Source organism: Corella eumyota, chromosome 1, assembly GCF_963082875.1.
Source record: "Corella eumyota chromosome 1, kaCorEumy4.1, whole genome shotgun sequence".
NCBI lineage: Eukaryota > Metazoa > Chordata > Ascidiacea > Phlebobranchia > Corellidae > Corella > Corella eumyota.
The window spans coordinates 20,666,269-20,693,956 of record NC_137490.1 but is presented as its reverse complement, the minus strand read 5'-3'; the positions used below and the strand labels follow the sequence as shown (position 1 = coordinate 20,693,956).

General features: G+C 24.9%; 2 protein-coding genes across 2 annotated transcripts; both read right to left on the bottom strand.

Annotated features, from left to right (window-relative positions):
* Window positions 1-239: 239 nt before the first annotated feature.
* LOC145760306 (uncharacterized) lies at window positions 240-4,268 on the bottom strand. Its single transcript, XM_082574176.1, has 6 exons — window positions 3,935-4,268; window positions 3,044-3,145; window positions 2,366-2,509; window positions 1,940-2,072; window positions 1,398-1,600; window positions 240-1,076 (listed from the first exon to the last, which is right to left on the bottom strand). Exons 1-6 carry the CDS (start codon window positions 4,150-4,152, stop codon window positions 371-373), a joined length of 1,506 nt encoding a protein of 501 aa, XP_082430302.1. The 5' UTR covers window positions 4,153-4,268; the 3' UTR covers window positions 240-370.
* Window positions 4,269-6,475: 2,207 nt separating this feature from the next.
* Window positions 6,476-27,468, bottom strand: LOC145744671 (protein unc-13 homolog B-like). The gene is made up of 40 exons (XM_082562585.1): window positions 27,274-27,468; window positions 26,881-26,910; window positions 26,491-26,590; window positions 26,037-26,154; window positions 25,687-25,789; window positions 25,241-25,317; window positions 24,850-24,904; window positions 24,551-24,669; window positions 24,138-24,262; window positions 23,751-23,842; window positions 23,397-23,515; window positions 22,968-23,032; window positions 22,713-22,797; window positions 21,824-21,979; window positions 20,597-20,741; window positions 19,819-19,939; window positions 19,385-19,514; window positions 18,954-19,072; window positions 18,377-18,546; window positions 17,612-17,727; window positions 17,246-17,406; window positions 16,728-16,878; window positions 16,351-16,419; window positions 16,153-16,242; window positions 14,967-15,104; window positions 14,633-14,760; window positions 14,062-14,274; window positions 13,504-13,600; window positions 13,052-13,195; window positions 12,405-12,560; window positions 11,937-12,080; window positions 11,445-11,539; window positions 11,186-11,309; window positions 10,953-11,006; window positions 10,645-10,725; window positions 10,263-10,410; window positions 9,678-9,773; window positions 9,222-9,381; window positions 8,758-8,884; window positions 6,476-8,300 (listed from the first exon to the last, which is right to left on the bottom strand). The coding sequence occupies exons 1-40, from the start codon at window positions 27,293-27,295 to the stop codon at window positions 8,121-8,123; spliced, it is 4,623 nt and encodes a 1,540-aa protein (XP_082418711.1). The 5' UTR covers window positions 27,296-27,468; the 3' UTR covers window positions 6,476-8,120.
* Window positions 27,469-27,688: the final 220 nt, after the last annotated feature.

Sequence of the window (27,688 nt, the reverse complement as noted above, 5' to 3'; positions counted from 1 at the left end):
CCTGTAAAATATTTTTTTAAATAAGAAACTTAAATTTTAGATATAGTGAATGAATGTATCGCGTATAACTTGCCTAATAAAATACTTTCCCTGTTGACTTAACGCTAGTTAATCATTACCTTTGTACGATTCTCAAGTAAAGCAATAAATATACTTAATCAAAAGTTTCATAAAAGTTTCATCTAGTTATTTTTGGTTCTTTTTTAAAAAAAATTGTTTATACTTTTAACTAGCTTGGAAATAAAATATAGCATTCAAAAAATAAAACTTTAAAAAATTTACTAAACACAATAAAATAGTAGAAAAATGGCAAATAACTTAACTTAGTGCAGTTAAAAAACAGTAAATTCAAAATAATTTAAAACGAATTTTATTGAACCAGAGAAATTTTAATTTTATCCGAAATTCTCATTTTTAAAACTTTTTCCTCATCGACTTTTGTGACGTCATTATCAGTTTCTTTTATGACGTCATCATCGCCCCCGACGATAGAAGCATCGTCTCCGATCGGACGATCGTCCTGTTGGACTTCTTCCTCTTCTTCCTTTCCCGCTGCCTCCTGTACAGCCGCGGCATTGGCCGCCTTTTTCTTTATAGCTCTCCATGACGTCACAAAGAACTTCATTGTCTCGTTAAGCTGTAAACCCTCGATGGTGGAAAGTATTCGCGACGTTGCGTTGTATTTATGCGCAAAAGGAAACTTGTGAGTCAAGTCATCTTCCAAGTCGAGCACCATCAACATTTGAAAACGGCTCCAGCGGGAATTAAACACGAACTCTAAGCGTCGAATCGTGCCCAGATGAAACACCAACTTCTGCCGTGCCATGAACTTCCCTTTCATTCCATCCTGTCCGATTTTGGCCAGGTTATTTGAATTGTTATAGTATTTATGACGTAATATACCACTCATTAACACATCTTCGAGATGGAAATAAGTGTAGTTTGTTATTTCAGAGGTATGGTAAATATTAGATAAAGTTTGAAACGATAAAATGGTCATTCCGCCATGGCAAAATGGAGGATATTTAGGACCCGGGTATATATCGTGAGAAATCCCCCATTTTTCTTTAGTACGTCTGAAAAAATAAAATTTATCAAAAAAAAATTCAGAAATGAATTAAAAAAAAAAAAATTTCAAACACTTAAAATTATGAATTTTTTTTACGAAATTACGTAACAATTGTTATAAAAATATCTTTTATAAATAATTTACACCAAGAGTAGATATTATGTTTCACAAATGTTTAAATTATTCATAATCAAATTATAAAAAAACGTTACAAAATTAACTAAAAATTATAACAGACAAAAATGTGTGCTAATATTAATAAAATACAAAATTATTAAACTTATTTGTCACACCATAATTATGTGACGTCACATGACGTCATACTTACGTCATAGGCCCTGATATTCGGACAGGAGTGTGGTTGACGTCGTAGATATACCCACAGTGAATTAATTCCATTTTTCTACTCTGTTCGTCGATAAAATAATCGTAAGTAGCTGCAATGTTAATTGCGCAATCGTCATCCGTTGTGACGTAATAATTGCTGATGTCGCCAGCCACGTCGGCTACCCATTGGAGGGCGGACATGATCTAAAAAAATTAAATTTTTATTCTTGATTAAGTGTTTTGGTTTTCAGTTTTTAATAATTAAAAATGACATTTACAAAGTAAGTGTTTGCTGTAATTTTAAAATAGTGTTTATTAAAGTTTAAAAAAAAGTGTTTACTGTACCTATAAAAAGTGTTTACTATACTTTCAAAAAAGTGTTTACTGTAATTTTAAAATAGTGTTTATTAATGTTTTTAAAAAAGTGTTTACTATTCTTCAAAAAAAGTGTTTACTGTAGTTTTTAAAAAATGTCTACTGTATTTCCAAAAAAGTGTTTACTGTAATTTAAAAAAAATGTTTACCACAAGGAAAAGTATTTACCTTGGAAGGTAAGTGAACGTAATCGTCGTTCACATCACTTTGTAAAATATCTCCGTAAATTTTATTTTCTTTCTCCAACAAAAGTTGCTCCTCCTCTGACAGGGTTGCTCCAATTATAAAAAATAAACCAAATCTAAACGCAAAAAACCAATTTTAAATTCAAAAATATATTAAAATAAGAAATTGAAAACTGTTTAAAAACAATTAGAGATTTAATAAGCATAAATTATCAAAAAAAAACATAAAGTAAGGATGTAAACGTTAAACCTTTTTCAATTAAATATAAGGTTAAAAAAGAGATTTTTTTTAAATAAAATTTGCGTTATTTATTTTGCAACAGATAATGTGTAATATTTTAAACAAAAAATAAGTTTTTTTTTAAATTATAATACGTCAGATTTTTTAGGCGTTTTAACAGTTTTTTACTTGTCCCCGTTGATATTGTCGATCGACCCCCAAGTTTTTCGAACTAGAAATCTTCTTCCCGACATTCCACGAGCCGACTTCACCACAAATGTCATAAAATATTTGTTCTCTTCATTCGAGATAAAATTAATCAGTTTCCAGGGTCTAAAAAAATAAAAAAAATAATTTTAAAAACAAGCCGAAAATCCCGGTCATGGCATCGGGTTGCGGACCTAAAGATCTCGGGTTCGAGTCGCACCAATGCCACTCTCTTTACGCGTATGTAAGGTGTAAATGGATAGCTTAAACACATAAAAAAACACGCCTACTTTTCACAAAAGTTTAATACTTATCACAGCAAGATAATATAAAAAAAATTTGTTGGGTCCCAGGTTTGAATCCCACTACATTTATCACCCAATCTGTTTACGTGTTTTTAACATTTTAATTGTATATATAAAATTTAAAGCCCTTTTCTTTGAAGCTAAAATATTGAAAAAACTATCGATCAAAAGTATTATTTTATATTTTAGAAATGGACACTTCCGATCGTCCAAAAACTTTCAAAATTTACTTTTAGACTATTAATTAATAAAACCACTTAAAATTTTAACTTACTTAAAATTTTTAACTTAACTTCTATTTTCTCTCATATATTACAGGATCTTATTTTTTGTTAATTAAAATTGAATCACTTACAATAAATTATATTTGTTGGCGGCTTTTTTTCGGGTTATATTAACAGCTAAAGAAGCAGGGAGGCGTTCGAATACGACCGGCGGTCGTCTTTGGGGCTGCCTCCTACGTAGAAAAAAAGAAATTGTTTTGACTAGGATAAAATTCTCATAATAATTTCACTTATTTATAAATTTAATTGAAACGATTACGTAGATGCTACGTTTTGTTTGCATAAGGATTTTATTTTTGGAACCTTTTACATAAACAAATAAAGTAATTGTTTCAAAAAAGAGTAGCTCCAAAAATTTTTCCAATTGAAACCAAAGGTCCAAAAACCTTTGAAAATAAATTTTCTAGCTAACGACATTTTTACAATTAAAAACTGGTTTAAACTACCATTCAACTTTTTAATACAAACGTTTTATGTATGTATTTAAAGAAACAGTCCATTTTTACCATATTAAGCTAAAATTAATTTATTTAATTAAATCAGGGATTGAGTCAATGCACGACTAGCACCATTTTCACGACGCGCATGTTTCGAATATTAAAATAAAAGAAAATAGTAACAGATAAATTTTCCGGATGTTATTAATACTGGTACAAGACATATGCGAAATTTGTCACTAACTTACTTTTACTTTTCTTACAATTCGTTTTTTTATTTAGCCAATTTTAATAAAAAGTTTTTTAGTTTTTTTATTTATTGTGTAATACCACAAACCTAGATTTGAATTGTATTTTGGATAATAGATCATTTCTTTGTTAAAATTTTCTGGTATTATATGAGACATGTATTAATATATACCGAAGTAGGAAAACGTATGTTTTATGGAGGTTATATGTTTACCTACTTACAGCTTAACTGTCTGACTGTGCGGTTTGATAAAAAGATAAGAAAATATTACTTACACTTCGACTGGCTTCACCGCTTGTTGTATAGAGTGCATATAAATATGTTTCTTAGAATGATCGCTTCTTATAAGTAAATCTCTGACGTTAAAACCGATTACAATTCCGAACGAAAAAGTTAATAAGATTTGAAATAAAGTTCCAATAGTAACTCTATGCCTTGTTACTTTAACTGTTGCCAGTTTTAAATATTTGAACTTCTTATTAGTATTAGGCATTTTGATAATATTGTCTTTTTTTGAAATCTAAGTCACGTAAAATGATATGTCATAGCTTGGTGAAAGGTATATTTAAACGTATATCCATTTTTTTTTCAATTTAATAAAGTTGTCATTTTTGTATCTGCGAACAAAAAAAATTTTAAACAAATTTAATTTTCATTTTACAAGTGAAAATAATAAAATTATTATTCATACAATTTAATAACTATTCAAATGTTTTAACACGCTAACATTCAGATCTGTTATCATATCTTTCTCTCTCTACGTTCTATTTAAGCTATTTACTCAGCATAAGTTTACGCACTAGTAATAGTAAGGATTTGCCTACATTCTCTACTATATAAACTATCTGAAAATATAACCTAAATCAAAGCACTATTTTAAAAATGTATAGATATGTTATTAACCCAGTGTAAGCATAGATGATTTAAACTCTTTAACTGTGTTGGCTTCTAGTAGCTTCAGAGTAAATTTCTCTAGTAAACTTTACGCTATTTGAGCATAATTGAAAAAAATACATTTCATGACTTGAGTTTTGGCCTTTTTCATTCATATAAAATCACGTTTTGACCAAGCAGGAAAAAGTAGGTTACTAACATTCAATACTACAGTAAGCCTTCAAACAGTTTAGTTCTCAATATATTGTGCTAATTTTTACTTTATTCAAGCTGTTTTTTAGACGTTCTAACAAAAAAAGAAATCCTATAAAGCTTGAAAAATATCTTATATTGCTCAATTATTAACCATAATGTATATATAGCCTTTCGAAACCATCAAAATTTCATGATATTTTATGATATCTTATACTCGAATGCGTGTCGTAAAAGCCCATTAATCAAAATGTCAACTTGTATTTATGCTGATATATAAACTTCCGCAAGTTAGCTAATTCTGCAACCTAGGAATAAAATAACAATAAATTTGAAATGCTAGCCTTTTACTAAAAAATTATAAAGAGCTGACAGTATAACATTTTTTCTATTTAATTTCTGCTAAATTAAGAACGCTAACTGCATGTTAAAATTTACAAGAATCGAAAATACTACTCATGTATATTCTTTTTACAATAAAAAGCGGCTTTAAAAGTTATTGTAAAACTAAGCAAACAGTCTTGCAACTTACTCACCAACCTATTTCGATTAAATATTATACTAGCATGACTAAATGATGGTCTACTTATGGTACTTAAACAGCTTATAAATAAAACTGTTCTGAATTATAACGCAGTGAAAGAAAATAGTATACAAAAGACCAAAAACTGTTTCGAGAGTTTTCTAGCCTTTAAAATTTAATATGCCTCAAGCTATTCTCGAATTATTTGCTCGTTCGGTGAGGAAGCGAACTTAATTATTGTTTTATCATAATGCTGTAATAATTACAATGGAGGTCGTTAATTAAAGTTCTAAATAGACAATTCATCGTATCGCGATATACGCTGTAACCTTCATAGTAATAGTTGACTAACAACATTGTTTAAACACAAAAAAGGTCTTTTGAAAACTACCATCTGGGTTAATTTTGACGTTTAACGTGGTATGTAATATCTATTCTACAAGGATAAAAATCCATACGTTAAACAAATATTAAGTAATAGAAAAAACCCAAAAATTGCTGTCTACTGTTTACAGTTCCTCATATTATACCATGTGACGTAATGGTGCTACCCAAAAATACGTGCTTTTTAGGTACTACGTATACAAAGAATAATACATAGCATGCTTTAGTTTAGAAAATACCTGAAAATTTAAAAAACCACAAAGTTAAAGCTATTTTATCTGTAAATGTGGTATTAAACCACAATCGAATCCCTTGTAAAATACAGAATGCTGTCTACATGTTTTGTTATTTAATAGCCTATGCTATAAATTGCGGTAATATACTGAACTAAGCAAAATTTATACTCATAATAACTGGTAAAAAAAGGCAAAAAATAGTATTCCATAAATTCATAGCTTATGTGGGCGTCCGAATAACGTTATTTTGATAACGCTAAACCTTTTTTATGAGTTTGAGTTACAAATAGTCTAGTAGTAAAAAGGTTGTTAATATTTAATGAGGTAAAATTTAAACAAACATTAACTTTAGTGACAGGTCAAATCAACCTAAACATGACTAAACTTTTTAAGGTTTATAATTTTAAACAAACGCACAAAAAATGGTGTTATTAGGCTAGTTTGTCCAGTGTTAAGTTATTTTCTTATTGAATTGACACAAACTGTTAATTTTAGCCTATATTTTTATACATGTAAATAGGTTACATGATATCAAAAACCTTTAAAATATTATCCCTATCTTTATTTTTATCTACACATTAAGTTAATACACTTTTTATTAATATTAATAAACAAAACAATAAAAATAAATAATATTCGGTTTAGACTGCATTAAATTAAAACAAAAATTCGGAAAATGGGAAAAAAATTGATCCATAAAAGAGAGAAAATTGCACAAAATTCGGACAGAAAAATGACAGGCTTAAAATACAAAAATTGAAGCAGAAAATGAAATAGTGGATGTTAGTTTGTTGCACTACATACATTTAACACATATACTAAAAATATGAGCCACTTTATAAAAGGGCTAGTCCTTAAAATAGAGTTAAGTTAATAGTAACTTCATTTTTTTGTTGGAAATGTTAACTTGAAAACATCAATATTAATTTAAAGAGTTGTGCAAATACTTAATGATTATTGGTGCAAAAGTTGATGATGAAGAATAAAAATTGAAGAGAATTTAAAAATTGTTAATTTAAAACACCACGCAAAAAAAACAGTTTTAGTTACTTTTAAAAATTGAAGAAAATTAATTATTCTGAAGATAACAATATTTTCAATAAAGAAAAAATTTAGGCCGAAATTTCATTAATCACAAAATCAAAATACTGCCATATTTTTAATACACTCTACTTATCAAAGCATTTTAATAAAAAATATTTATTTAATTTAGTAATAATAGCCTAAAAAATACTAGAATCTATTAATATTGACATTTTCTGGTATTTTGAACAAAAATAAATTCAAAATAATAATTTATAAATAACAAAATTGATTACCATAAAAAATTGCAAAAGTTAAAATGAGGTTCTTATAAAATACCATCGACGTTATCAGAAATAGTTCAAAAATGAAGTCATGAATAAAATAAAATTTAAAAACACGTTAGTTATAACACTTACATTATGGATAAATAACAACTATATAGAAGACAATAAAACAACATTTAAAAATTAAAAAGGCAACCTAAAAAAATATATTTTTACTGCTTAGTTCAAAAATAATATTTAAAATAGAATTATTTTAAACACCAAAATTGAGAATACAAATAAAATTTAAATACTGTTTTTAAGTTCAAAAATCAAGAAAAAATATTAACATATAATTAAATATAACCTTATGTTTAAGCACAGTTCTTACATATTAATATCTTTAATTAAATTAAACAAGGTAATACTTACTTAACTCTACCTACAGATTAGGACTTTATATTTTACCCCTTAAGAAAGCACCAAATATTTATGTCTTTTGATGTCATCAACAATATGTTGTGTTTATTTATTGGATTGAAAAACACAAAATTATGTTGTTAGGGACTTTATATATATTGTGTATAACCTTAAGTATATCTTTAATTTTATTGTTATTTTACTGAGGGTAACTGTTTAAATAATTCCAAATTTTGCTGAATTGAGAATTTTGCGGTGATTTTTAAAGTTTTTTTTATGACACTTTGTTATTCAAAACTTTAGTAGATCGAATCCAATTACTTTTTCTATAATGTATAACTTGCTTCATATTTTTACTTTTTTTTCTTGTCATTTTTTTAGAATTTAATATCCAAATATTTGAAACTGAAAATTCTATCTTAATTCTGTGCAAAAACTTTTCGTCCAATTTAAAAGGAAATTTATACTCTTTCAAGTGTTCAAAAATTGTTCAATGTTTCAACTTATTTCATTAATTTTTGTATCAAGATTGTTGTTGTTGAGTATTTTCTTTTGCTAGATCAAACCTTGAACTAGATTTAAGTTGAACGAATTCCTTAGCAACTTCGTCATTATTTCTCTGTGAAAGAATCCTTAATATTGTCCATCCTGTTTTATTTAAATGAACGTTGTTTCCAAGAGTACACCAACATGCACAAGATCCCTAAACAAATAAAATGTAAGTTTAAATATTATTACACAAAAATTGTAATAATTACTAAAGTTAAAAAAAGGTTTCAGATTTTAGTAAAGTTTTTTTTTATATTTTTTTGATAGGTTAAAAGCATAAAAATTTTTATAACTAAGTAATTTAAAGAACAATCATATATTTATAAAACAAAGGACATACATACACATATATATATATATATATGTTGTCTGTAGGGCCTACTAGTCTATAACCTATGCTATAATAGAAATAGATTTAAATTGTTGTAATATGGTCGCAATTATGAACTAATATTTGCCTGCGATAATTTACCCATGCACTGCAAGCGACAGTTCTACTTATTTTGCAAGGCTTAAATTATGACATCAATGTATAAATATGTAGGTGTACATATCCACTTAGCTTCGTTATAAAAGGATTATCAAAAAAAAATATAAAGTTCAATAAATACCTCTGAAGCAATGTCCTTAAGTTGCATGACTGCCACCCCAACAATGTGGTCGTCCCTCGCAAAACAATAATCCTTCACACAAAGATGAAGTTCGTACGCTGATACTGGGGCTTCATTCGTTAAATCACTGAAATTAAAAAGTTTTATTTAAAAAAAATTTGAGATTTTAAGTTTGCAATTATATTGGGAAAATAATAATTAACAAATTCTTTAAGGATAAGGTGATCATATTACAAAAATATTATGTATAGCTAGATGAAAATGTTTTTTTTTTTAATAATAAGGAAAAATTTTAAGAAATATATTAAAAATTCGTTGAGAATACATCTATATTTATATTCGTCACATCAACATTTATCTAGCTACTATAAGAAAATGTTATTTTAAATATAAACAAAGTTAACTTTTAAATTATTTAAAATAACTATTTTATTTTATTACTTTTAACTTTAAATAAAACTCACAATTTAAAGGCTTCATTAAACTTTGGAGACCAGGTACCACTTTTACTTTTTGTTGAAAATCTTCGTTTTCTGTTACTCAGATGGGGTCCGACCACGTTAACTTCAACAAAAGGGCGAAACATTCCGGTGGTCACCCACTTCAAGTTATTTGCTGCCACAACTATGGTAAGAAAAATAAATTTTTATTATAAATTTTATGTAAATCTTGTTTTTATGATAACAGTTTTAAAAATTGAAAATCTTAAGTTTTTTATATTTTTTTAATGTTTTAAATAATGAATTTTTTTTTAACTTTTAGAAATCATTATTTAAAATTTTGTGATCAACCATTTTTTATATGATAAAACATTCCTTTTTTCCATATTTTAAAGGACAGTTAAAACATGTTCTTAAACTTTCAGTACAAATGCAACAGAATAAATTCTGGTTCTTAATTTTTGTTAAATTTAAATTTACCTTTTACAGAAACTTTGTGTTCTCCAGTTCCAGGATGAGTTGAAATATCAATTTGCACCGAGACATCCCCTTGTGGTTGTTTTATACTCGGCTCATCTGTAAAAAAATCAATACATTTAAGTCAAGAGTAATTAAAAAAATATTGTTTTAAAATTTATTCATTACTTAGTTTTTTAAACACAGTAATTAGGTGATAAATGTACTTTAATTTTTTTTGTCTAGATTAATTTAGTATAAATACTGTTTTTAAAATTTATCTATTTCTATAACTTAGTTTACATTTGGAAAAAGTAGTATATATCATTATATAAATATAAACCCAACAAGAAATTTTTAACCAACAAATACTTTAGGTCTAAATTTTAATATTTAGTAGCATTTACAAATATCTTCTTGTAAGTTCTTTAGCTTAGCAAAAAAAATTAGTATAAAACACTTACAATAGCTAAAAAATCTGATTTTTACCATAAAAAGACACAAAAAATATCCAAATTTTTAATATTATAACATACTAATAAAATTCTATGAAATTATCCTAATAAATGAACAAAAAACTTGTCAAAAATTACTGCATAAAATAGATACCTTGTTGGGTTTGAGTTTCGATAAATACTTTAATAAGGGAGTCAGTGGTTTGAGTATAAAGACTTAATGCATATTTTAATGACTGAAGGGCGTCACTTTTATCCAAGTAACTCTTGCGTAAACCACTACCACCACCTTGAAAGTAAACCTGGTAAAAAATAAAAAGTGTCGACCATAATTATTAATTTTGTGAATTTTTTTTTAATTTTGATTTTTTTCTTTTAAATTTAATTCTTAAAATACTTATACATAAACGCCAGATAAAATACCAAAAAAAGCTCAAAAATGACATAAAATATAATAAAAATTTTTAAGTATTTGAAAAATATTTATCATTACCAAAATATCACAAAAAACATATCAAAATATAATATTACAATACCTTAATAGAGTCTAGAGCAAGATTTAGGACTGTGCATTGTCTTGGGGTTAACCCTTTACTTGATTCATCTCTAGACCCATCCTAATATAAAATATTAACATTAAAATATATTTAAATACAATGGATTTTTAGTTTATTGTTGATGGGTCAAATCTTGTTATTAAAATTTTTATTTTTTAATTTGTAATAACATTTTTTTTTAATTAGTAATAATTTTATAAATTTTTTTGGTTAATTTTTATTACAAGAAAAGTTTGTAATAATTTTGTAATTTAAAATGTATAAAAATAGTTTGAAAAAGTAGTTACCTTAAATGAAAATTGTCCAATTTCTTTGGCTGCCGTTAATAATAACTGAGAGCCCTAGAAGAAAACAATTATTTAAAGCAATTATTTTATAAGTTATAATCTCTACGGCTAAATAACTTTAAAATCCCCGAAAAAATTTAACAAAAAAATCTCTGAAGAATATGATAAAAAATATTTAAAAAAAAGCTTCTTCAAGGATTTGAACCCAAGACCTTCTGGTCCAACTAACTTACAGTGGCATCGTTAAGGGGTGGGAGTACAATGGTTGTTTCCAAACTGGACACAACCAATTTCCACAATTCTTTTAATATTCTCTTCAATACAGTTTTCTCGCTGTTTTTCGCAAATAACTCCAAACTAAAAAAAAATTGTTTGAAAATTATCAAAAAAAAACAATTTTTCACTAAATTTTATACAAAATTGTATTTTAATAATGTGTTTTTTTAAAAAAGGGGGTTTTTGAGCGTTGAATATTTTTAATGTTTTAAATACCTTTCACTAAGTAAATCCATCAAAGGTCTTAAAACATTATCAACTTCAATATGAGTCGTACTTTTACCCTGCCCAGTTTGGTCTGTTCCTTTTATCTAAAAAGTTGGTAAGAATAACTTTAAAAAGTCTCAATATTTTAATGTTATTAAACTTTATACATTTTTATATTAACCTAGTTTAACATTCTTGAATAGGTTTATGACAAAATGTTGAAAAAATAAAAATTTAAAAACTTAAAAAAGTGTAAAAATTTGAGTATTATAGCATCTATAAAACAAATAAATGAATTTAAACCAAAATTTAGCTAAATGTTAAATAAAAAACCTTATCTAATATACATCAATTTATAAGCATACAAAAAACTGCCATTTGTTGTGCATTAACAAGTTTAGGTCTATTGTTTTGATATTACAACAGTTAATTAAAGAGTTTAGGACCAACAATTAACTAGATTGTTTAAATGAATCAAAATATTTCAACAGTATATTTCACCTTGTATAAAATATTGCCAAGTTGTTTTATACTCTTTTCAATTCTCTGTTTAAAACTAGCTCCAAACACTGACCCCAAGTGGTCTAAATTAGTGTTTAATTTTTTCTGTAATTCGATTAAAACCGCACTGGCTGCTGCATCCAACTAAAAAATAAAGATTTTTTATTTTAGATTTTATTTAAAATTTTTTTTAGGATAAAATACGTAATGAAAAAGATTTTATTTTAAAAATAGTTTTTACATTAATTATATTTTAAATTTTAGGATAAAAAAGGTAAGATTAAGATAGCGCATTTTAGTTTACAAAAATGTAATAACATATAGTTTATTAGACTAACCATGTAACAATATTAAGTAACATCAAAAAAATACATTAAAAAATAAAAAGGGTATATTTTAATAAAAAAACAACCATTTTAAATTGTTGGTATATAAAATAGACTAAAAACAATTTAGAAATCAACTTACAGTTTTTCCTCCCATCGACTGAAACAATTTCTCAAGTTGAACTCTTAACTGATGCATGTTATTCATTAAAATACAAGCCACCCTTTCATTTGTGCACAACTCAGAAAAGTCTCTGGCCACCATTTCACCATATTTATGTAGCACCATTTCTATCGTCTGTTACAGAAAACTTATTTTAAAATTATGTCAAAGTTAACATTAAGGACCAGTAGCTTGACATACAGGTCCAGGCTACAGATAGCAAGCCTTAAGGTTTTGGGTTTGCGCCTCACCAAGGTCACATTATTCGCCCTTTGGCCTGGCTGCTACAGGTAGCTTAAACACATCAGCCTTCTCAATAGGAATATAACACTTATTGCTACAATGAAAATGTTATTACACTTAACACTTAAGGTAAAACCATCATTTTTACTTAACAATTTTATAAAAAAGGCTCTTTAAAATTTCTAAAAAAGTGTAAATAATACTAAAGTTGCTTTAAACTTATTTTAGATCCATAGTCTTAAGTTGCATCATGCTAGCAGTCAAATTTAAACTAAAGACCATCAGTTCTTAAATGCGCAAAACTCCAAAGAATTTTCTAATTTTAAGTTAATTAAAAATAATAGAAGTCTCACAAATTAAATTCAAAAAATAAAGTTTTTCACCTTAGCAAATCGGTTCATGTATTGATCGACAACTTTTGGGTCTGGACATTCAAGTTTCTTTATGATGTCATAACTCTGATTTAGTTGAGTGAACACGTCAACGACAGAGCATGAGAATAAAGCATGTTCCGAACTTTCTTGAAACTAAAGTAAAAAAAAAAAAAAAATTTTTGCCTTTTTAAAATAAATTTTTTTCTCTTTACAAAAATTCTTTTAAAGAGATAGTGTAGCTACAGGATTTATTGTCTAATTTTACTGGCATTTTTTAATTTCTCTATTTAGAATTTTGCAACTTTAAACTGCGTTAATTAAAAAACTACTTGATCATATCTAAAAATAATGGTATCCTCATGCACGTTAAAAAAACAATAATTTAAATAAAAAATAAACTATGTGGCTTAATAACCCCTTTAAATTTAATTTTAAAAACAAGAACAAATAATTTACACTACCTGATCTCGTTTATCTCTATCATAAGCTCCATAAAGAAAATCCAGTGATAATTTTTCATTTTCAGTTAACCAGTCGAATGTAAACGGCTCAAACCAGCTAAAAATAAGAATAAATAACAAACTTCAAATCTTTAAATTTTTTAACCAAATTTAAAATGAGAAAAATAATTGACAAAATTCTAGACAGAGTTAAATCTAAAATCATGATTTGCTAAAATTCCTATTTTTGTACACAAAAATTGATAAAATTGGTGTCACTGAACACAGAAATGGTTCTAACTACAAATAATTTTACTTACTTTTTAAGTTATACAACTTTAAAAAAAAATTGATTTATTTAAAAAAAAGAAAAAGGAAGGCCTGTTTGTGATTACGTAGAAAGTAATAGCTTGTATACATTCACTATGCAACTTAATCATTTCTACGTCACATAAAAAATATGGTAACCTGGTTTTCGTTGTTAATTATTTCCAATATTCAAACTAACGTGCTATATACATCACTTACAAAATTGCAAAACTCTCTAATATAAAACTTAAAAAAAATAAAAACAAATACCTTGGGTATGTAGGTACAGCATCTTTATATTCCTCCAAACAACCAACATACTGTTTATACAACCACTTCACTTTAAACTGTAAGTTCATGTAATCTGTTGTTTTACATAATCGATCTTTAGTGTGATCTTTTAGACCGTTGTGTAAATCTTCAGAAAATAATTTCCACATTTCTGCGGCGCTAACATCACCAACATTTAGGTCATTAGGAAATCTAAGAAGTAAATATAAAACTCGTTAGGTGCCCAACACACTGTATTTTTACTTATTAAGCCAGTTACTAACAAATCGCTTTTTGTAATGTGGTTTTAACAAATGTTTGCTTGTACTAATAACATAGGCACCACAAACAACTATTTTTATTATTTTAATTGCATATATATTGTGCACCATTCATTAGACGCTAATATACAAGAATATATTGAAATTTAACTATTTTTATCTTTTCAAAATTCAAATTACGTATGGATCAAATTAGAAATCATTTTTATTGCAAACTTGAATCAGTGACAGTTTAAAAGTTAAATTGTTAAAAAATGATCATAAAAAAGATTAGTCAATATTTTACTTACTGGTTTAAAACACCTGAATAAACATTTTTATCTTCTTCAATTATAGCAACCATTAATGAGATCAATTTGGTCCAGAAATCCAAACTATCAAGTTGGGGGCCTACCCCTTCATCTTTACCCGATTCATTCTAATTAAATAAAAATTAATAAATTAAAAAGTTTTTTTACAGTAGAAAAAAAAAGAGTTTTCATTTATTTAGTTTTGTAAAAAAATATATAAGTTTTTTAATTTCATTTTTTTATCTTTTTTTTTCAATTTTGGCCGATTTTTTTTTTTAATTTAGACAAATTGTTTTTTTGTTATTTTTTATTCAGGAAAATATTTTTAACTTACAGTTTTTTCAACTTGGTATTCTCTTGAATAGATTTCTGAGCAGTTATTGAAAATATATCGATATGTTGAGTTAACACAAGCTTTACAGCAATCCTTAACTACTTGGCTTGCTCTGGGTGGACTCTGTAACTCTTGAACCTAATAATAAATAATAAACTAAATAAAAATATTTAAAAAAATGAAATTAATTTAAAAATAAAAATCAATAAAAAAATTGGAATAAAATACTATTAAAATAAATCCAACTTTTGTTTAAACAAAATTTTGTTTTTTAAGTGTTTTTTTACAAATTTATTTATTAAAAATATTTGTGAAATTTATTTTCAAATAAAAACAATTTTACTAGTTAGTTAAACTTTAGATAATAAATATAGGGTTTTACATTAAAACAATAATGCTATTCCTTTTTCATATTAAATAAATCAAATTTTTCTACAGACAGAAGCAATTTAAAAGTTACATTGCTTTTGAAACAATTAATTAAAGCTACATTTAATCATTGTAAAACTGCATCAATAATTCATTAAACACAATGTTGTGTTGTAACTTTAAAAATCAATCAACAGTAATTTAAAACTTATGTAACTAAATTGTTATTAACTGAACTTACAAACGCTAAACTTTTTTTAAATAACATAAAAAACTCAGTTTTTAATTTAACAAACACAAAAAAGAGTTAAAATTAATTAAATTTAAATAATTTATTCTTCAATTATATCATCTAAACATTTACGTTTACAATATTTAATGCCCTTTATTAAAAAAATGTCATTATTTTCCTTGCAGAATACTGTTTTGTGTTTCTTAAATTTTAAATCAAAAACTTTATGAAATTGTAACAAAAGTTCACTTAATTGAAGTGTTCAGTTAATTTCCGTTACTCTTTAAATATTAATGCACTTGCAAGCTGTTACTAAATTAACATGATTTATTAATAAGCTTTTTCTATAGCACACTGTGCTTTTATTTTCTCTTTTAGGTAATTTAGATGTTTACCAAACTATTCGAAAATCAATATTCGAAAAAAAGAAATGTTTATTTAAAAAAAACATTGTTTTTAATTTAAATATTTAAAAAATGATTCTTTTAAGTAATTTTCCATGTATTATCTTTTATGTATAAACATTGTACATCGACTGTTATTTTTATTTTTAATTTATTTTGAAATTTAAAAGCATGTTTTTACCTTCATTCTGAAGAAAGCAATGCTGGTTAAAAGGTCAACCGTCGATTTTAAATCAGTTAACTTCTTGGTATTAGAAACTGGAAAATGTTTCTAAAAAAATGAAAACATAAATAATTCTGAAATGTTTAATAATTCAGTGTAATTTGAGCTTTAAATTAAGGTAAATTAAAGTATTTTTTACACATTATTTAAACTTACCCTGTACATAGATAAATCAATTCTTAAAGAGTTATGAAGTTGATCCAATAATTTTACAAATCTTTCCGTCTAAAAATATAAATTTAATAAATAAAAATATTTTTAAATAAAAATTACAAATTGTAATATTGTATACCATATTGTAGTTAGTCTTATGTAATAAATTTTACAATAAAAAACATTAAATAAACTAAAATCCTAAAAAATGTATAAATAAAATCATATTATACAATTTTCTATTGTTTTTTGCAAAAAAATCTTTTAATTAAATTTTAAAAATCAGTCCCCTAATTTATTTTTAAAAAGAAAACGCTTTCATTGAATACTTAAGTAAATGATTATAAAATAACCCCAAATAATTTTCGAAATATTCCTACCCCAAAATTTGAAGCAGCAAATCGGTTACTTGCAGACACATGAGTAGTGGGTGAAGTGTGAGAATAATAAGCATTTATGTTTGCTAATAAAGCACTCATAACAGCTGGTGCACCAGGACATTTGTATTTGGAAGATAGGCACGAAAAATGACTGAAATAATTTAAATTTTTTGAATTAAAAAAATTATCTGTGATTTAGCAAAATCAAAAAAAAACAATTTAAAATAAAAAAAGGGCAATTTAAATCATAAGTAAAAAAAATTTATGAAGACACCAAAAGACTAAGATAATCTACAAAAACATTGTTGTAAATATGCTAAATAATGAATAAAATTAATTTATATACAAACAAATATTATGATGCACTTTAAATATTAAACCCAAAAGTAATACCAACAAAAAGTCAAATCAAAAATAATTTATTCTAAAAAATCCAAAAAACTCTTTAAAACAATTTAAACAAAAACAGAATTTTTTAAAATTAAAATTTAAAAAAATCCCCCAAAAATTTTACTCACGTCATAGCTTGGTAAATAGTTTCAACCCCGTATCTCATTGCAAACTCGTTCACAATCTCCTGCCCTGATTGGTCAAAATATAATTTCCACGGTTCACTGGTTACTTTGGTTGGTATTTTAACCATGTCATCGTTTTCTTTACAAATGTAGTGAAATAAATTCTAAAAAAAGAAAAATTTAGAGTTTTTAAAGCAAAAAAATTATGATTTGTTATTTTTATAAGTGTTTTGCATTATTAAACTTGAATCCTACTAAATATACACATTAGAAAACATTAAAATTTTTATAGGTAAAATTGTCACCTTTTAAAATTATCAAAAAAAATTATTAAAATCTGTAAAAAAATTTCAAATATATTTTCGTTACCTCATGTAGACAAGTATATTGGAGATGGTAAGGTGCTACTTTTTCTTCCCCTTTTATTTCCATGTTTATTTTCAATCTTATCGCACCTGATACTGCTGACTTATCCGTTCTTTTTTCTACAAATAATTGGGGTTCATAAATACTAGTAAAAGTCTGCCCATTGGGTTGCATTTTTATCCATTTTGCAGGTTTAATATTAAATAGCTTTTTATAATTATATTTGCTACCAAATTTTGGGTAGGAAACCACAAATAGCAGTTTTTTTAGTTTTAAAGGACTAAAATGGGATACAAACATACTTTGTCTATAAATTTTCATTTTTATAAAGGTGTTTATCAGAATTTAAATATTATAAAGTATTGGAAAAAAAAAATTAATTTACCAAAAAAATAATGTAAAAATCATAAAAACAACAGTATATCTTTTATAAAGAGGTTTTTAAAAAATTATACATCAAAAAAATTAAAAACTAAGTCAAAAAAATTAAATTTACAAAAATTAAAAGCTTATTTAAGTCAAAAAATAATACAAATAATTTTTTTCGTATTTAAACTTTAGTTACTAAGGTTTTATAATTCAAGGGTAATAATAACAAAATATATTTTTTATAAAGTGTTTTTTTAAACACACACAAAAAAAATAAAAAAAATTAAAAATCAAGTCTATAAAACTAAATTAACCAAAATCAAATCCTTAATTTATTGAGAATATAATTCAAGTCAAAAATTCCACCAAAAACCATTTGTTAAATTTAATTTTGCTTACCGAGGTTATACCACACATCCATCTCCCCCGATAAAGTCTGAACCTCGATGATAGTTTGGCCAAGGAAATCATCTGGCTCTCGTTTAAATTGTTGTTTAATCACCGACTTTATATCATCGTCCTCATCCCATACTCGCACTTTTATTCGATCCGTTGAATTGTGACATTCACTATGATGTCATAAAAAAATTGATTTATTTTTAATGGCGATATTTTGTTTATGTGATATCATAAATGAATGTCATTAAATCATTTTTGTGATGTCATACAACAACTAGAATGTCATTAAATCATTTTTGTGACATCATAGAATAACTAAAATGCCATTAAATCATTACTTGTGATGTCATAACATTGTAACTAATGTCAATTAAAGATATTATACAAAATGGCCACACTACGTAACTTTAAAATTTCATAGAGATCAAATTTGTTTACCAGATTTTGACTATTATTTTTTAATAAAAAAGGTATATTAAAAACCTTTTAAGAAAAAAAAAACAGTAGCTTCAAATTTTTTCCTTTTTAAATTTAAAATTTTTCTGTTAAAAAAAGTTTAAAAATTCTAATAACTTACAAATGAAATTTTTCATGCCACGAAGGATTAAGATCTCCATAAATAGTTTTTGTTCTTTTCTTAGTTTTTCCAACAGTGACAGTCACGTAAGGATCACTTGACCCCGTTTTATCTTTAGCCTAAAACATAAATATAAGTTTTAAAAAATTATATGAAATAAGTTTTTTTTTGTAGGGTGTTTTTTAAAATAAATGTGCAATTATCCTACTTTATAATAGTTTACATTCATAGTTCATTTCATATTATACTAAAAATTAAGATTGTACGAATATTTACACAAATTTAATTTTTAATATATTTTTTATGCAACAAAAACTAGAAACTTTTAAAAATTAAATTTTAAGCGAAATGCTATAACATAAATTACACAAAAAACATTTCGAAAAAAAAGTTGAATTTAAAATTAACAAATTTATTAGATTTTCACTGACCTGAAGTCCTTGGGCACTGATTACAATAATCGAGAGTTTTGCTGACCACTTGGAGGTGCCATCGAGCACATTTTGTTTTGCAACTTCCATTAATTTAGCATGGTTCTCATTTGATATTCCAAAAACTTCACTGTAAACAAAATTTTTTAACTTTTTATTGAAAATAATAAAACTGTCTCAAAAATTTAATAGATAAATTTTTTTTAATTTTTTTTTATTAAAAAAATATAATGAATACTTTTAAAGAAAAAAATTGTCAAGTATTTTAATAATTTTACCTTACAATTTAAAATAAAAAATACTTTTTGAAAAAAATATCAACAAAAGTTTTTTTTAATACATAACATTTTTCTTAGAAATTTATATAAACTTTTCGAATTAAAAAAATTTAAGATAAAAAAAAACAGTTTTGAGAACATGTAAAGATTACGAACCGTGATATTTGGAAGATTTGGGGATTATTATTCTCCCTTATTTTCATTCGATCCCTCATAGCTTTAATAATATGTTGGGTTTTATCTTCAGCTCCGTGTTTTGAACTTTTCTCTGCAGCCCCTTAACATTTTTTATTTAAAGTTGAATTAAAAATGTGATTTTGAAAAAACTAGATTTTACTAGAGATTATTATGTTGTTGGATCTATCCAAATAATTATGCTACCATTTACAATAGGGTGTTTTTATTTCATCTAATTCGTCATTGTTTTATGAATATGGTAAATGTTATTATAAAACATCTATATATAATGGAGCTTTGTGGCTACAATATACGTTTATATATTTCAATTTATAGGCCTACAAATTAATATAAATGCTTTTTTTTTATTGGTTGACTTATTATTAATGTTTTGTTATAATTTTAACTTTTAGAATTGATATAAATTGTTAGTTTGTTGTTTATAGTAGAAGCTCTTTAGTCATTTTAAAAAATGTCAAATATTGATTTAAATTCTCCCATGTCAAATTAATCAATAAATGTTTGATCCAAAATGAAAAACTCAAATTTAAAAACAAGAATTTAAATATAAATATTCTATTACTACTAAAATTAATCTACTTTATATTTAATAAACTTCTAAATTTAGAATAAACCTTCAAAATTTATACAAAGATTCCCCGCAAAAAATTTAAAAAATGCTTATGTTTTTAAATTATTTTTTATTTCAAAAACAACTTGAATTTAAAAAAAATTATTGTTATGAATTTTGACTCACTTTGTAAACAATCAGCATTTAATAAATCTCGACATTTTTCATGGCATTTAACCCCGCATTCCGAACATCTTAAACCCTGTCTTGTAATCCCCCACAATAACCCCTCACATTCAAAACAATATGTTGGGGTAGTAGCCGACCATATCTAAAAAAATAAAATTTGGATAAAGATATTTAAAAAAAAAAAATAAAAACACCATTTTGTAGGAATAACAATATTTGTACATATAACGTTTTAAAAATTTTAAATTTATGCCAGTTTTTTTTAATTCGAATTTAAAAAATCTTTTAAATTTTTAATTAAATGGATTAAAATTACATTTAAAAATAATTGCGTACAATTTTTGTCTTTTGCTTTGAAAAAAATCTTTTAATAAATAAAATTTTAATTTACCTATAATATTTAATATATATATCATCAAAATTAAATGAAAAAAATCATTAAAAATTTAAGATAACACTTAGTGCAATAAATCAAAAATTAACTTAAAAAAAAAATCTTTTTTTTAAACTCAAAAAAAAAAAAAATCCAAAATCAATCAACAGTTAAAACAAATCAAATCAAAACATGTCTTAGTTAGTTAACAAATCTTATACAAGCAACATAATGTATGTTAACAGCTTATTTATTTTTAATGGGTCTGATCAATTATTTAAAGATAATTACTTTAACTTAAAAAACGAAAATGGAATCGAAAAAAAAATCAAAACATTTTTTAAATTTATTTGCAAATAATTGATTTTTTTTGTAAATAAAAAATTAAAATAAAAAGCACTTAGGTCTTTTTGTTATGCTTGAATTTAAATATTATTTCTTAAATGATAATATTAAAATATATATAAAAGTTTTCATCAAAATAAAAAATTTAAAATTAAATTCAAAATAAAATCTTACTTTGTCAGATATTGGTATTTTCTATAAAAATTAAATATTTACTAAACAAAAAATTATACAACAATATTTATTATGGAAATATTTATAGTTTGGTTAAAGCAATATACTATACCTAATGATATTTATATACAAAATAAAATTATAAATTTAAACGAAAAAAAATAAAAACCCCATTATATTTATTTATATATTTTTTTTTTTTTTATTTACTATTATAGCTTTTTTTTTTTATTTACTATTATAGCTTTAAAATCGTTGGAGGACTGTAAAGTACATAAAATTCAGCAATTTTCTACAAAATATTTTTAAATTTAAATTCGGTTTTAACTTACAGAGAATGAATGGGGTGTAGTGCATGAGATCGGATAAAGTAAAGCTTGTAGAGTTTTCTTGTAAACATGCATTTTGAGGTCCTCATCAGTTAAAGAAGCGCGGGAGGTAACGAGAGCTGAGGTAATTCCTGGATGTCTCTTCATCACAGCTATCGACTGGGAAATTTAATTAAAATTGAAAAATGGAAAAAAAAAATTTAAATAAAAAAAAATTAAAAAAAAAATTTAAAGTTTAATTTAGATTTAAAATAATTAAAATCATATTTTTTCGAAATTTAATTTCAAAATGTTATAAAAAAACAAAGGTTAAAATAGTATTCAAAAATTGATTTATTTATTAAAATATTATTTGTTTTTTAAGCTGTTTATGATAAACCTTAAAAGACTTTGAGATACATTTATATTAAATTGAACATACAACATAAAAACAAAACATATATATACACCATTATCACAAAAATGATATTTTTTACAACAATTAAACTTACCAAAGCCTTAAGTTACAAGCAAAAATAATTCATAAATTTTTAAAAATATTTTAACCTAGTTTGTAAATACCAAACCACACAAAAATTTTTCAACTTGCAAAAAAATTTAAAAAATTAACAAAAAATGTTTAAAAATAGATTTGAAATTTTTTTTAAATCCATTGTTGATGCAGTTCACTGCCAAAAAAAGCATTGTAAAGCGGTTCAATGAACCTTCCAACAATAACACAACAAACTTTGAAATTCCACTTTTTTATTATAACCTACTTGCAAAATCTTAAACAATAGGGCTTAAAAAAACAGACACTACAAAAATTATAAATATTCAAGCAGAAAAAAAATTAAAATTATTTGTTAAAAAAATTTTTTTAAATAATATTTTTTGGTTGAAGTAAACTTACCAAATCACTGACTAAAGGAACTGATTTTTTTCTGGGTCGAATATCGGGCATACTGTCAATACTTGAGTAAAAATTACTATTTGCTCTGTTACAAAAAAAAGATTAAAAATTAAAATTAATACAAAATTGTTATTATAAAAAAAATATTCTTAAAAATTAAGTGTGATATTAAACGCAGAAATGACAATTAAATTTTTACCCATACCAAGACTTATAAATTTATGTAAAATAAAATTTTTAAACTATTTAAAATACCCGATATTCCATAATGAAGTCTTGCGAGATTTAATTGGTAATTCCCCTAATTGATCTTCATTTTCCTGAAACAAAAGTTAAAGTTAATGAACATTTTTGCACAGACTAAGACAAAAACCCTACATTTTTGCACAGACTAAGACAAAAACCCTACATTTTTGCACAGACTAAGACAAAAACCCTACATTTTTACACAGACTATGATAAAAATCCCCCATATTACCAAAAACCATTCGACCTAAAAATCAGATAGCAGAGGGTATTTCCCAAAAGGGGGTTAGGGTAAAAAGGGGTTTACAGAAAGTGTCTAATTGTTGGTAAAATGGTGTTTAAAGGCTAATAGTGTTCGGCGAAACATTCATTTGATGTAAAACTTTTCGGCAACACATCTTTAACCTTCATTTAAAATCAATTAAACTTTATTCTTACTCCGGTTATTTCCACACGAACTTTATTGAAAGCACGAATCCAACGAAATTTTGCCGGTGAAAAAGTTTTTTCATGATTGGGTGAACTAGTTCCATTAAAATATTCGTCCAACGAACCAACTAAAAAGTAAAAAAAACATTAATTTTAATTTTAAAAACATAACACCTTAGCCTATAGTTGTAATGTTAATAAACCTTTTATTTAATGTCATTTTTTTTTTAACATAATTTTTTTATTTAAATGGAGTTGTATGTTTAAGGCATTCTAATAATGTGAAAATTATTCAATTTACTTTAAAATTTAGCAGTGTATATTGCTATACTAAAAATGTAATAATAAAAAGTTATAACTTACTTGTAGTAACACTATCTTTCCTTCCATTGCTTGCATTTTCAACAAATATTCTTTCATCATCACTTTCTACTAAGGAATCATTTCTTCTTATACTTTAAAGATTAAAACAAGATTTATTTTATTAAACAACATTAACAAATTAGTTTTTTTAGAGGTTTAAGTAAATTAGCATTCATTTTAAAATTTTGTAATAAAAAAAATTAAATAAATAAATTATCGAAAAATAAAATAAAAATGATAAAGTTATTTTTTTATCGATTAATAATAAAAAAAATGTGTTTTTACTTAACTCAAGCAAAGAAATATAAAAAATAAGTAAATTTTTAACCCAAAATACACAATACAGATTAATCCATTACAATTATAATATTAAAATCAATAAAATACCTTTCTGGTTCAGCGTTGAAATGAGAAATATAAGATTCAGTTTCCGATCCAATATCATTAACGCACGAGTTATTTTCCTCATGTTGATATTTATCTGTTTCCTTATCATTGGGTATCGACAGTTTCTTAAATAAATTTAAAATTTAAATTTTTTTTCTCAAATTTTTGAATAAAAAAATGTTGTTTTATAAATTCAATTGAACTTTTTCTTCGTGTTGAACCATATTTTAGATAAAATGAATTTACAAAACCATTTTAAAACATTAAATTAAAGTTTAGTTGTATGAAAAAAAAGTAAATTTTAGCTAGTTTAATAGCAAAACAAAATGAAAAATCCTTCAAAATAATTTGCCAAAAAAAATTTCATTTTTTTAAATATTTTTTATTTATTTGCAGCTTAAATAATAACAAACCTTTTTAGGTGAATTGGGATAAAGCATAGCGTGAGCTCCATACAATGAAACACTCATAGATTGGGGAGTATGATGAAAACTAGAGGCACTTGCATCACTTCGATAATCACTGTCTATAGCTTCAAAAACAAATTATTTAATTTTGTTTTAAATCAACTTTCAAAAAATCAATTCATTACCAAATGCTTACAAACAGTAAACCCTACCAAAGCTTAATTAACACAATATAATCATGGTTAACTAGAGAGTAATTTAAATGTAACAACAACAATAATAATTATTTAAGGTTGTTTACTTACACATTGAACTATTTGTTGTATTCTGCTTGCCCAGTAGATTGGTGGAACGGTCTACCTAAAAAAATAAACCAAAGTTTTAAAACATAAATTGATTTTTATATATTGTAGACCATTAGTAAGGCCTACTAGAATTTTTAATCTTTGCAAATAATTTGTTTTAGCTTTAATGTCATGTAACAGCTTTGCATTTATGAATCACATTTTCTAAATTTGAAATTCTTTGAACTTAATAATTACTAAGAATCTAACCACAAACGGTAACATTTTAACGCAGCTAATTCTTAAAATAAATTGTGAATCTAAAAATTTTTTTTTTTTTTTTTAAATTGAAATGTGTTTAAAAATATAATGTTTTAAAATAATTTCTAAAAACAAATTTGTTTTAAAATACCATCCAATTCTCATCTTGTAGTTCATTAATTGAATCTAACTTTTGTTGAAGAATTAAAATTTCTTGTTCAGATAAATCTAAAACACCAGACATTATTAAAAACACAAGTTACACCTACACCTTACATGAATTGTAATATAACCAAGAAAAACTTTAAGTGAACAAAAGCTTGAAAACACACAAATGGTGTAAGGGGAAAAATAACGTTAAATAAACAAAAAGATTATTCCAAATCCTTTTTTTTATTAATATTTACGAAAATAGGTTTTCTACGTATCGGTAAAGGCTTTTGTTAACAAAACAAGTGAAAAACAAGTCTGAAATTTAAATTTGACTATAGTTTACACAATTATTTATAAATATTTACAAAAAGTATTTAAAAAAAAAAACTTTAAAAATTTAAAACATTAAAAAATTTAAAATTGAGTAAATATTTTATTATTTACCAGATGGTAATTCAAAATGAAGATCACATAAAATTGAGTGAATATCACATAAGTTGTTAGCTTCTGTGTTAGAGGTTAATTGGTACCATAACCCATCACCTTCCTGTGGTAAAAATAGGAAAGTAATTAATCAATACATTTTTACACAAGTTTAATCATTATTACATAAATACATAGATAAATCTCTTTAAGTAAAGGGTTAGTAATAAACCCATTTTTAAATCGTTAAGAATATGCACTTTAAAATCCCCTCCAAAAAAGAACTGCATTACTATTTTCATATAGCTATTAAAAGCTTACAAAAAAATGAGTAAATTCTTCAATAAAAAAGTGTTTAATTAGTTGTTTACCTCGTCACTGTAGTTCACATTATTGAGAGGTATACATAAACTTCCAAGCAAGGTATCCCAGAACATTCCTTTGTCCCATATCTCTAATGTTAATTCCAAATCAACCGACACTATCTCACTAATTAAAAACAAGTTAAGTTAAACACAATATTAAAAGTTGTACACTAGATAAGTATTCTTAGAAACTGATTCCTTGAATTTTACATCACAACTTTAAGTTTTATGCTAAAACATTTAATTTAGTTATAGTCAGAATACAAACATAATAAAAACACTGTTTGCCGAGTAAATAAAGAATTTAAATTTCTATTGTCATATTATTAAAATAGGCCTTTTTTGTTTGAATAACTACTTTTTTGTTTGAATAACTAATAGCAAGAATATTACGTGAAAAACATTGGTATCCTAGACACAGTGTTTTTAGGTGAAAAGTTAAGTTATTAAGTTAACTTACAACATATAGTCCTGCTCCCAGACTGGTTCAGCCCCTTTAACACACAAGGTTGTACTTTTTACATTTTGAACTTTCAAAGTAACGTATGTGTTTAGCTTGTCTATAAAAAAATGAAACAAAAAAAACATTTTTTAATTAAAAAAAAAAAAAATAAATAAAACTAAGTGTTCCAAAAAAGTTAACATTTTAATAAAGAAGTCTAAGATAGGTGTGACATTAAATAAAGATATTGCAACTAGCTGAATAAATGCTAAAGTAAATATTTAAATTCTCATTAGTTTACTAAGTAGGCTGGAAAAGTGAAAAAGTGTAAATATCAAAAAAGTATATTAGTTTTTAGTGTTTGCATAGAATAAATTTAATGTGCGACTATTAAATAAAAGTTTTTACCTTTGTTTCCAACCAGTTTTCCACGTTTCACTATTAAAAAAAAAATAGGTTAGTCAAATATTGATAATTCTTAAAAAAAAAATGATATATAGCAGTAAAAACAAAACCTTTGTTTAAAGGGTTACAGTAAGTTTATTTATTAGCTACCACAACTTTTGTGTGTTGCAAAGTTAGGTCAGTGTTTACACAAGAAAATTTTATAGTCCCAATTTTCAGTACAAATTTTTAGTGCCATAGGTTTCGATTATAACTATTTAAAATTAATGTTTTTCACAAAAATTTGCAAATATAAAAAAAAAATTTGCAAGAACATTTTAAAAATTATTTTTTTAAAAGCATATAGAATTAAATTAAAAAAGTGTTCAATAGGCTATAATGCAGGTAACTTCTTACCTCTAATGCATAATAGAGCCATTTTTAAGGTTGCTTGTATAACATTTTATAATCCAACACCAATATTTCCAAAATTGAATGCTTAAATGTTGGTACTTTGGTAAATCCAATCAGCTTCTTACTATCTAGTTAGTAATTTCCATCTGCTTATACAAATTTTACAAAATATAAGCCAGCCAAATTAGTGCCTTTATATTGTAACCTACAAAAATATATAAATTTGTAATATTATTAAATAAGGTTGTATTGCAGAATGACAAAAAAAGGGGGCGTGTAGGAAGTCTATACAGACAATATGACAACAAAAGAACTAATATTCAACTACCTATATGTAAGGTTATCTTTGGAATAATATATATAACTTACTGAGCACATCTTACCAGAAAAAAAATAAAAAATGAGCAAAAGAAATTAA